The 12,097-nt window shown below is 40.8% G+C and overlaps 1 protein-coding gene across 1 annotated transcript; it reads right to left on the bottom strand.

Annotated features, from left to right (window-relative positions):
* Nucleotides 1-969: 969 nt before the first annotated feature.
* LOC102791921 (ADP-ribosylation factor-binding protein GGA1-like) lies at nt 970-11,594 on the bottom strand. The gene is made up of 16 exons (XM_006804344.3): nt 11,434-11,594; nt 9,839-9,923; nt 9,307-9,382; nt 8,665-8,763; nt 8,044-8,167; nt 7,751-7,851; nt 7,595-7,675; nt 7,364-7,501; nt 5,607-5,814; nt 5,350-5,529; nt 5,197-5,258; nt 5,016-5,122; nt 4,774-4,913; nt 4,486-4,655; nt 3,612-3,722; nt 970-3,264 (listed from the first exon to the last, which is right to left on the bottom strand). Exons 1-16 carry the CDS (start codon nt 11,474-11,476, stop codon nt 3,154-3,156), a joined length of 1,836 nt encoding a protein of 611 aa, XP_006804407.2. The 5' UTR covers nt 11,477-11,594; the 3' UTR covers nt 970-3,153.
* Between the last annotated feature and the right edge of the window lie 503 nt (nt 11,595-12,097).

Raw genomic sequence — 12,097 nt, 5'->3', positions numbered from 1 at the left:
CCATGTGCTCTCTGGCAAACTTCAGACGGGCCTGGACATGCACTGGCTTCAGCAGCGGAACACGTCTGGCACTGCGGGATTTGATTCCCTGCCGTTGTAGTGTGTTACTGATGGTGACCTTTGTTACTTTGGTCCCAGCTCTCTGCAGGTCATTCACCAGGTCCCCCCGTGTGGTTCTGGGATCTTTGCTCACCGTTCTCATGATCATTTTGACCCCACGGGATGAGATCTTGCGTGGAGCCCCAGATCGAGGGAGATTATCAGTGGTCTTGTATGTCTTCCATTTTCTGATGATTGCTCCCACAGTTGATTTTTTCACACCAAGCTGCTTGCCTATTGTAGATTCACTCTTCCCAGTCTGGTGCAGGTCTACAATTCTTTTCCTGGTGTCCTTCGAAAGCTCTTTGGTCTTGGCCATGGCGGAGTTTGGAGTCTGACTGGTTGAGGCTGTGGACAGGTGTCTTTTATACAGATGATGAGGTCAAACAGGTGCCATTCATACAGGTAACGAGTGGGGGACAGAAAAGCTTCTTACAGAAGACGTTACAGGTCTGTGAGAGCCAGGGATTTTCCTTGTTTGAGGTGACCAAATACTTATTTTCCACCCTGATTTACGAATAAATTCTTTACAAATCCTACCATGTGAATTCATGGATTTTTTTTTCACATTCTGTCTCTCACAGTTGAAGTGTACCTCTGGTGCAAATTACTGACCTATGTCATCATTTTAAGTGGGGGAACTTGCACAATCGGTGGCTGACTAAATACTTTTTTGCCCCACTGTATATAAAAAGGTAGGTTTTCAGTTCTATTTGACTTAAACCCAGCTGCATGTGGAATCCATAGCAACGGAGGGTCAAGACTAAACATTTATGTGTATTCAGCTGAGCTAATCGTCGCTGTAGAGGTCGGCAAATACAAGAGAATGAAGTAACACGTGTTAGACGAAGGAGATGAAGCACATGTGAAAACGTTTTTTCTTTTTTTAATTCAGTGTAAAGGCTACATGCTTTCATAGCTGGAGGATGTCGAGACAAACTTTTAAAAAACACTGCAAAATATCCATTGTTCATTTTGTGTTTATATTATTGTCTTTTGACGATACCACATTGAGCCCCTGCATGTGTAAAAGAGACGCAGATGTGAAATCCCTGAACCCAGAACACAACTGTAACAGAATCCATATTTATTGAAGAACTCAATACTGACACATGACAGACATGCATTTCCTGTTTCACAGTCACACAGGAGGAAGCAGGTAAAACTGAGCCTGAATGTCTTCTTTGGGGTTCATAAAGTGGTTAAAGCTGAGGAAACAACACACAGTCTGTAATTAAAGAAAACTAAATAAAATAAAATGAAACACAAGCAAACTGGAAACAACTTCACACAGAGAAACAAAATGAAGCATGCTACTAAGAGTCAAACACTACAAAAAGCTACAGCAAAGAGTAGTAACTGATTCATTTTAAAGTGTATTTAACATATTCATCAGTTATTTTGTCCTGCTGGGGGAAAGTGTTTACAGATGTAAACAATTTTTATCAGCTTTGCTACATTTCTTTGTGTTTTTTCATCTTTTCATTGATACACAAACAAGCAGATCCAAAATGCAGTAACACAATTATATAATTATACTCACACACTTTAAGTGTAAGGAAAGGAAATCTTAGTTGGAAGATAAATACATATTAAAAACAACTCAAGGTGCTTCGAGAGTTCTGATGTCAGAAAAGCAGAAGAGTTTTTCAAATGCAGACTTGAAACCAGCAACACGTCAGCTTACGCTGGATTGCACCTCAGTGGCTTAACAACAGCACGAGGTAGCGAAATAAGATGACAGCAGAGCATCTGACACATGAATCGGGTCCAGTCGGGGATGTGCTGAACCCATCCGAACACCCTTACATCACATGCTTAGATTTGAAATACAATATTCTGATGCACACAAAAGTGTAAAAGAACTGTAAAATCCTCTGAATGAATAATAGATTATTTTATTTTTGCCACAGATTTTGTTGTACTTGAGTTTCTTAATGGCACAGCTAAAGCAACAATAACTACTGTTTGGGTTTTACAATAAACAGAGCAACAGCTCCTGCCTTTGCTGCTCATTATTTGTGTGTGCGTGCATCCCACTGACCTGTTGACTGCACTGAGTATTTTAGAATTCAGTGACTGATTGAAAGTGGTTGCAGCAACTAAATGCTAACCCAGAGCATAAACACGGGTGCACAGGTCACCATGTGGGAGACAAACTGTGTCCAAAGCAGTCACTCCAAAGCGAGCACAACACATTCACGTCATATCTCTTTGCAATAAGGGGCTCAAGTCAGCTGGTTGCCAACTGGTTGTATTCTTGTTATGTACCTAAATAAAAGCAAGGTAGCAGAGTTAATGTCATTCTGTAGTTAAATCACAGCCCTACGTCAGTATTTGTGGAGGAACTTTCTGTTTCCTATTTGTGAGACTCTGACTTTCAGCACTTTCTGTGAATTTCTGACCGCAACATATTTGTGATTTCTCATAGCGAATCTCTGCATTATCACAAATGATCACAAACAGATTGTATGTACCCCATCGAGTTGCAGACTGACGCCTCTTATTGCCGTTTTATCGTGTTTTGTTTTCATCAAGCTTGGAATACAGATCACAACAACTCACTGACGAGTAGTTACACTATATCTTCAAAAGGCAACAAGATTTCAAGGTCACAATACTTTTAGTTGCACTGCTGTGTCCAGCCACCGTTTACCATAGTGTGACTCCAGTGTCAGTGCTTGGTGTTTCTTTGGAATACCAACCAGGTATAAAGGAACTGGAAGTAACGGATTTCATGTGCAATGTAAGACTTTCAACTCTTTTTTTAAATAATGTAAAACATTTTTCTTTGCCTGAATCACAGTTGCTACTTTTTTTAATCACAGCAAATTGTTAAAAAAAAAAAAAAAAAAAAAAATCCCCGCACACAAAATAATAGGATTTTCCCAAATACAAACTTGCTTGGTGTTACTTCATGAAGTGTCCAAACCTGAAAGCCTCTCCATCTTCTGGTTGAGTTTTTCTTCCTCCCTGGCTTCACTATCACGCCATCTTCTTTCAAATGTCAATTTCACACACAGCACAGAGTACAAATCCGAGTTTGTTAAGTTTTCAGTGGCCGGTCAAAGACATCCAGTCAGGAAAGTTGTCGATCTCTCCCGTTTTGCTCAGATGTTGGTCTCCGTGCATCAGTGTGAGCTTGTAGCGCAGGCGGATTTTACGCTGAGGGAAAAATAAGGAACATCTTAAGAAATTATTTCTTTCTTTGGAGAAATTCAGACAAAGAACAAATATTTTAAATATTATCAGCATTATTTTTTGTGTTGTGTTGTAATATAAAACAGAGTATGGTGTTTATCTACAGCTTTACTCTCTTAACCATTCCTGCCATGTACAGGAAATGTGTAAAGCATCTTACTGAGGATCCAACAATTTATAGTAAGAGCAAAACAACCCTGCTCTGTGGAAATATACAACAAAACCAAGCATAAACAAACAAACTGACATGTAGAGACGCTGACAACTAATCAAGGTAGACAGGCAGTAACAGTTACATGCATATAACTCACCCTCTGAGGATTAGCTAACAGGAGGACCTGGGAGACAGCAGCTGGAGGCAGGACAGGGTTGTATGGAGGTAGGCGTGTCCCTGAGGCAGGCTGAAGTTTCACTAACATCGTCTGTGTGACAGTGATTAAAGTAAGAAAGAGCTGAGTGCCCAACTCAGATAGGAAGCAGGCAGACACATGAAGTGGTTTCAAACAGAAAAACACTGACAGGGACTGCCCCACAAATTTGAACTGTCAACCCGACTCCAGCAGGGGGCGCCAGATACATTTTGTTGTGATTTGATAGTCTGAGCTGTTACAATTAACTGCACAGAGCTTGGTGTAACAGCTGTCACAGGCCAAGGACTTAGCTTCCTCTCCATCTAAACATATACAAAGCTGTAATATTTTTAGACCCACAATGAAGCTACAGTTCAATATTCCCTTTTACGCAGACAAAGCCTTCCTGGCATCAAATAGACACACACAAAGGTGTTACCAGTCCCACCTGTGTGTGAGGTAAAGGCTAAGTGCGTAACATAATACATTCCATCAATAACACCCGTGTCTGCCTGCTTCTTAAGAAAAAACATCTGCAAGTGAGAAAAATGTGTACTGGCATTTATACAGCACTTTCCTAGACTTATTGACCAGTCACTATTTAAAATTCAGAAATTCTAGCACTAATTTGAACATTATATTTCATTTTTTAAGCAAAACTGTGAAAAAAGTACATAATTTGAACCAGCCTGCTTTCTTTGTTGTATCTTTTTTGTTTCAAGATTAAAGAGGTTTGAAGTCGACACGTCCTAAAGAGATTTTCAAACGTTTTCCTGATTCAAAAGTGCATCCGTCCACATTTTAAAAACATCACCCTGCAGTCTGAGTTTGTTACCTTTGGAACAGCAGCTTGAAACAGGAAGTCTCTCACATCGAGCGCAGATGTGTTCACTGCAGACATGACGACCACGGCGACACCTGGATGACCTGGCGGAGGGTCTCTAGCGAAATGAAGAGATACGTGGAAACCGGCCCGGTTGTATAACGTGATCGGCTCCAGCTGACCTAACATACACGCGAAAATAACAATTAAACAAAGTATCTGCTGATACTGAGGAACGACTTCCTCACAGCTCTGCAAAACTCGCGGCAAACACTGGATGATTCGCTTCAGACGACTTACTAGATTTGATGCTTTCCATTGGAACAAAGATGTTGTTCAGGAGGTGTGGGGGGCATGAGTCCTCTAGTTTCACTGGAGAACCTGTGCCTTCATTTGATGGTTTGTCCGACCATTTGAACTGCTGACTTTGAGAGTGAGACCTAACGGGAGAAAAGGCAGATTTTTAAAAACAAAAGGTTGTTCACTTGTTTACAACTCTGATCAAGTGCATGCGACAGCTAGAAATTTCTTTGCTATCTTACCAAATGTCTGTCCCGTTAGTTGTAGCACTGCTGCCCCCACATCCACGGGCTCTCAGTAAAAGCCCCCCTCCTCCATTCTGCTCAGCATTAAAAATGTCTCCATTTAACTAAAAGTAAAAGAACATGTTAAATCGCATATTCCAAATAAAATTCATGTTTAAATCTTCCATTCAAGCCTCACCTGCATCAGTTCCTCAGAATAGGACTTGGAATTCTCCTGAGTCCTTTGCTTTGAGACCAGATCTAATCACACAACAGGACGTCATTACATTATGAAGCGTATTTGTCAGTGTTACAGACAATAACGCCGAAATAGGAACAAAAGCAGGCCCACCTAATTCGTTTAAGTCCTGGTCGGCTTCTGGGCTGAAAGCTTTTTCCAGATAAGAGGTGAAGACGGGTGACGAAGATTCGAATACAGGCAGGGAATCGGCTTTCCTGTGAGTCTGCGGAGAGTCCAGCGCTGACAGATCGATGAGGTGGTAGCTCTTAACCTCTCTGTGACTCGTAGGAGCTGGACCAACGAGAGAAAAGAGGTTAGCAAACAAGATTTTTCCACGAGGACTAAAAGGTGAACAAAATGAAGCCTACCCGTATTACTCGTCACTTCTTCACTTTTACTTCGTGCTCTTTCTCCGTTACACTCTGCTCCCACCACCCGGACTTTGTAAGCGTTCACTACGAGAGTCAAGTCATCGTTAGCTGCCAGGATCTGCGCCAGAGCAGCGTCGTCTTCCATTGTGTCGCTGGCCAGTCGAAAGAGGCTGGGCCTCAGCCGGTCACAGCGCTCATACAGCGTCTGCAAAGGTTTAAAAACAAATTTTAATGTTTATTTTTTTTAAATGGATCATTTAAAAAAGAAAGCTTGGTTTTGACCTTTGTACAAAAGGTCCTATTTTCTTGAGGTGTATTTCTCGTTCAAGTAAATCAACTGTCAGACACTGTGCCTCAAGTTTCCACCAGCAGAACATCGTTTCCCAGCATTGTGATAGTGGAAAAATTGGCTCTACCAGCGCAACATCACAGCTTGAGTGAAGTTTTTAAAACCGATCAGTTGTATCCAAGGAGATAAACTAAGGGTGGAAAAAAGCGACTTCATCACAGACAGATTTTACTAAATAAAGATCACAAGACTTCAATCAGCAAACATCCTGTCCACAAGGACTACAAATCAACATGCAGTTACGCAGCAGCTACTAACAAATATAACTGCTGAGGGTCATTAAAGCACGAGTTCAGCTTCCAGTGCTTCAGGTTACTCAAAACACTAATGACCAAAACAGGGATAGAACGATCTGTAATGATAAATGAAGCTCAAAGACACATCGATGTAACCCAGGCTCCATCGAGCTGATTAAAAAAGGTTAAATGTGTAAAATTACAGAAACAGTGTATCCATGTGTGCAAAGGGTATGCAGTGTATCCTGTGCATGCATTCATCAGAAAACATAAAGCATTAACACTCGTGACAATACGGTTAAAAGGTCGAAACTTTTCAACCCATTTCACATTTCCTAACCCGTCCATTGAGTCTGGATTCCAGTCTTTGCTGGGCCGATTCTGGCACTCAGGCCTCATGTTTGACACCCCCGCCTTAGGGTAAGGCAGTGTGTTGCAGGGCTAACACAGAGAGGCAGACAATCTTTCGCACTCACGTTCATACCTACGGGCAGTTTAAAATCACCAATTAACAAAACCTGATCAACTAATTTTTAATCTATTTTCAGAAATTCCCAATTATAAGTTAGATTTTTGATTTAAAATAAATATTCAAGACTAAATTTATACGTTTTGTTTTTCATTTTACAAATTATTTAGATTATTTTATAACAGAGCAAAGGTAAAATAACTCAATATATAACGCATCAAAATAATTTATTTTATGTAGAAGAGTGTTATGGAATCATTACAAATAAACGTAGGATAAAGTCTGGTGTTACTTATGCTAAAGAAAATGCTCAGTGTGAAAGATCAAACTGATTGTCTCCATTTTAAAACTGGGTAGTGTTTTCTAATAATATTGTGTATGGAAGCATGTATAACGTAAAACGCCACAGTCCCAGCACAGAGCCCTGTGGAACTCTGTGAATGACTTTGGCATGTGAGGAAGACTCAATGTTTATATGAACAAACTGGAATCTATTGGACAGATACGATTCAAACCACCACAGTGCATTTCATTTAATACCAAAAGTAAATTCTAGTCCTTGCAATCAAATGTTTTGCTCAAACACACCCAACGCTGCACAAAAAAAAGAAAGAAAACAGTTCTGCAGTTGCAAAGCAAATAAAGACACAACAGTCGCAGGACTTCCCAAGCGGAGTGTGTATTTCACGTAGTAACATACCTTCATGTCGTCGCTGGGCTGTAATGAAGTTCCAGTGATAGCGTGCTGTTCCAGCAGCTCTCTGAGCTGCTTAGTGCTGCTCTCCACGTCCTGCAGAGTAGACTCACGCTTTGACACTTTCTCAGCCTTCTCTTGCTCCTTAATGTAGCACATACACAGGGGAAAAAAAGGTCAATATTAAATTGATATAAAAGCACGATCATCATCTTTGATCACCGCAGCACTCCTCACCTCTTTGATGGTGCTTTTAATGAGCCTGTTGGCAGTTTCCAGGTCTTCAGGACGGCCACTTTTCAATAATCTGGCCAACAGCTGTAAGCACAGAAAAAAATGTAAGCAGGATGAAACCAGTCGCACACCTCAGTATACACAAACACACATGCTCACCTTAGCTTTCTCCTCCTGGTCAAAAACAGACTCTGTGGTTCTCTGTGGTGCAGGAGCCATTATAACCGTGTCCGGCAGTTTGGGATCTTTCTCCACAATACCTAGAATCAGAAAAAGAAACCCACTCAAAAGAAAAACAAAAAACGTCCCATGTTCATCGAGAGTTGAACACAACAGAACAACTAAGAAATGATTAAACTGTTACGTATCACGTGCTCAGTGGTAAATGAAGTGATTCTCAGATAGAGCTTCTGAGCACAGACTTCATGTTTTGTATCTGCATTGTTCCTCACCTTGTTTCTTGAGCATGCTGTAAGCTTCCTGAATCTTAGGTTCATCTTTAAGCCAGAGCGTCCAGCCGTAGAGGACCTCCGTCACCCTGTCTTTGACTTTCTGTGGAGTCCACGAGCCAAAATACTGCTCGGAAAGATTGAATCACATGTCAGTGTTACTGCAGAAAAAGCTGCTCATTAGAAATTTCCAGAATATCCTGGTCCCACAGTCTAGAACGTGGACCTTTGGATGTTGGACTAATTTTAAATCTATACGCTGTCAGATTCTTAGATTAGATTGGAGCAGATTTACTAACGTGCTGCACAGTTGGGAACACGGAGACTTTTGTGACTCTATCCCTGCAGTAACTGTCTAAACATATTAATTGAAGTACATTTTTCATTCCTATAATATGAATCTCTATAATTCAACATCTGATGCTTTTTTTTATTGAACTTTCGACTGAGCCTTGTGATATATGGAGGCTATTTTTTTTCCACGTTCACAAAAGTTCACTGCAGTTCATTTGAACTCTTAAATAATTTACTTCGTGGAAGTCTGACTACCAAATGTAGAGGTTTTCAGACTGTTCTCACAGCTTAAAAACTACCACTGACATTTTTGTGTCTGATAAGCAGTACCTTTGGTGTTAAGACTTTGATGAGTTCATTGAGAAAGCGAAACTTGGCAGCCTCGCTGTGGAACCGCTTGCCGCAGTTGTTCATACATGCCTCGAGAATCTGGAAAACACCAAAGAAACAACAAGAAAAAAAACTCAATCCTAACCACTCGAAACTGAAGAACATTTTTTCGTACGCAGCACAGCACAGAGAGAAGAGATTTTCATCTTTGATATTTGTGGTTAACCACATTTAAAATGTCACATGTCCTAAGGCACATGGTCCTCAAGAAGCTTCTCCAAGTCGCGTCTCATAGCGAAACACTGGCTACAAGCTGTGCGTGCCCTCACAGCAGCTTCAAACTTGGATTAAATGCCTCATGTCGCTTCGTCCACGTGATAAATATTAGTCACGGATATTATTCACCCCACCCCCACAAACAGAGTTACAACAAACACATTTGTTTTTCTGTGAATGGCCTCTGTCGACAAAAATACTGTGACAAACGCCGAGTATGACCGTTGAGAAGGAGAAATAAATCAATACAGAATTATAGTACTTGTCCGTGTTAAAAAGTCAGATTCAAATTCAAACCTCTGCAGATAAAAGCACCACAAAACAAGAGAGATAAATACATGCCGTGACATTAGTCTGGTTACTCACTGTGAGAGCCTGCAGAGCCACTTTCTCCTGTGGGGACTGGATTTTATGTGCGAGAAGACGAACAGCTACCTGCGGCCTGAAAGGCAGAAAAATCTCAAATCATCTGAGTGAACTTCGAGCAAACATGTCGTGCAAACAGCTGAAGACGTAGTGTTTGCACAGCTTCCACACAGCGCTCTGCCCGCCTCAGCAGAAATCCACTGAAATGCTTAAAATAAAACAGGACTCTGCCTTTACGTGAAAGTACCTTTACACTTTATGCTGCATCATATCGGGAAGAGCGAAGGGGAAAAGGTGTCACAGACTTCCCTCTTGATCTTGCGCGATGGTGTAACTGACAAACTGTGATGGCAACATGGATGTGAAGCAACTATTTCCCAAATGTCTGAGTTGTGTTGAAGTCATTTTTAGAAGCAAGTGGCTTTGCTTACAAAACTTTAGTTCATACTAACTACAGTAAAGAGGGAAAGTATACAAGTTTTACACGTGCTTAAATTATAGGTAAGACTGAAGAAAGCAACACTCTGCTCACCCGTTAGTCTCCTGGTTGACAAGCTCGTAGAAACCCTGAATACAGTCCCATCTGTCCTCCTGATTATTTGGGTCCGTGGCCTGATCTGAAAAAAAAAAAAATCAGACCACAGAAAGAGTGAAACACAGAAGAAGAAGAAAAAATGATTTACTGTGGAAGTGAAAATTAAAGATCTGCACAAAAAGGGGAAACAAAGCCTATGTTGCACCAAGTGTGCTTCTAATATGTGGAGGCTAGCTAGCACACATATTTGTGCACTATCCCCACCATATAAGATGAAACGGTGTTTTATTTTCCTTTAAGTACTGTATTTAATAATTTTCTAGATCCAATATTTTTTTTTTGATGAAATACATAACCAGGGGTGGGGGAGGGTTTTTTTTTTTTTAATTTACAGAAAAGCCTGAAACCACATTCAAAAAAATCACTTCTTTATATTTTGCTGTCATGGAACTAGACTTCGTATTATTTTTAAAGTGGTGTTGAGCAATAGTTCTCCAGGCTTTCTGAAGGTCTTTCAAAGTTTGGACATTGGCTACTTCTTCACTAATTTTCAGTCCAGTTCCTATACCTGACCTTTGCGTATGTGGGAAGCCACTTAACACTAACCTATGAATCATTCATGCACAAAAGGCACCATTCTTACAAATTCCATTCATAGATTCAGCTAAAGCCAATCACTTAGGACCACTTTTAAAAACTTACAAGCAAGAAGGGCTATTTGGAAGCAAAATATAAAGAAATGAGGGTTAGCTCAAGGCTTTTGCACAGTACAGTGAATACAAGAAATATACAGAGGAGCTTATCCAATAAGGTGACGAGGCTTTAATGCACATTTTAATTGACATTCTGGACAAGCCTGAAAGTCGACTGGTTTCAAAATGTTCTGTGTTTTTATTGAAACACCTGTAGTGACTCTGATATATGCCCTCCACACAATGATACTAAGACTAAAACTAACATTGAACCCATTAAAAACTAAACTAAACAAAAAGTCCAAAAGAAATAAAGATAAAAGCCATCATAAAAATAAAAACTATACAGTACAATACGACCATGCTATGAACTGACTGCTTCAGCACTACCTCTCTCCTGTCTGGGTGTCTTCTTGTTTTATTTATTTTAAGTAATGCTATGAATACAGTACGAGATGCATTATGGGCTGAATTATTGCAGTAAAACCTATAAAAACCTGCTCTCATCACAGGTCTAAAGTCAATACCAGCTACCTACTTGGTCACACGCCTGCTTTTATTAAATAAAAAACCTGTGACAGCGCGCGCACTTCTGCAGGTGACACGCGAACACCCCTTCTCTCTCTCGCTCTCTTTCACGCACACGCACGAGCGAACTTCCTGTTCCAGCTGAGAGTTTCTAGAGAATACCAAAACGTAGTTTAAGTTAAATAAATAAAACAGGGCGTTGTTTCGCGCATAAAAAGTGTGTACGGTGATGGAGTCAAACTGAAGTCACGAGCCGACCGTTCACGGGACGTTAGCACGGACCGTCTCGCCAATGAGAAGTACGCTAGCGCTGCAGACTCGCAGCTGAACGCCAACAACAACACAAACTTTTTCTGTTCCTTGTTCACTTACTGAGCCATGACTCGAAAGTTTCCTGGCTGTCACCGCTCGCCATCGCCGTCCGTCTCCTGCCGGTCCAGAGCCGCTTAGCTGCCGACTGTTTTTCTCTGGCGGAGAAGCGGAGGTGTCAAACTGCCGTCTGTGTACGCTGACATGTGACACTCACGCCCCTGACACACCAACCACGTTACACCCCCTCACTGCCTGCATCAGCACGCGCTCACACACATATCTGCTTATCTTCAACTCTGTCGCGTTTGTCAGTGCAGCGGCGGAAAGAAGGAACTCAAAAACACACTTCAGGCTCATGCACACTTCTTCACATTTCACACGGAAAGCTTTTACTTCGTTAGATCACCCAAACTTCTTTCCACTTACAGAAGAATTCATTAGGAATCGATATTTTTATATTGTTTATATTGTTTGGAGTACTTTTAGTACTTTCATAGCGCATTTCTTATGATGCTTAATTCATAATGTATTACGTTCAAACGTCCTTCACCTCTTCTTGTAAAAATATTTATTCTAAATATAATTTGACTCAAAATTTAAAAAATAAATAAATAAATACCGTGCTTTGATAATTCAACTAAGAGTCCATTATCTGCGATACAGTTCTCAGAATTAAGGGAAGTCTCCAACAGTTTGCCCAGTTAGGAACCATAAACCATTGTGG

This window comes from Neolamprologus brichardi, chromosome 6 (genome assembly GCF_056152115.1).
Source record: "Neolamprologus brichardi isolate AB-2024 chromosome 6, ASM5615211v1, whole genome shotgun sequence".
Classification (NCBI taxonomy): Eukaryota; Metazoa; Chordata; class Actinopteri; order Cichliformes; family Cichlidae; genus Neolamprologus; species Neolamprologus brichardi.
This window is presented reverse-complemented; position numbering and strand designations above follow the sequence as displayed.

Bases quoted from the DNA above. Each gene is read 5' to 3' on its own strand.
- LOC102791921 (XM_006804344.3), bottom strand. From the start codon at position 11,476: ATGGCGAGCGGTGACAGCCAGGAAACTTTCGAGTCATGGCTCA. The intron at 7,502-7,594 runs GTGAGGAGTGCT...TGCTACATTAAG, and splicing joins TTAAAAGCACCATCAAAGAG to GAGCAAGAGAAGGCTGAGAA. The intron at 5,530-5,606 runs GTAGGCTTCATT...TCGTTGGTCCAG, and splicing joins AGAAGTGACGAGTAATACGG to CTCCTACGAGTCACAGAGAG.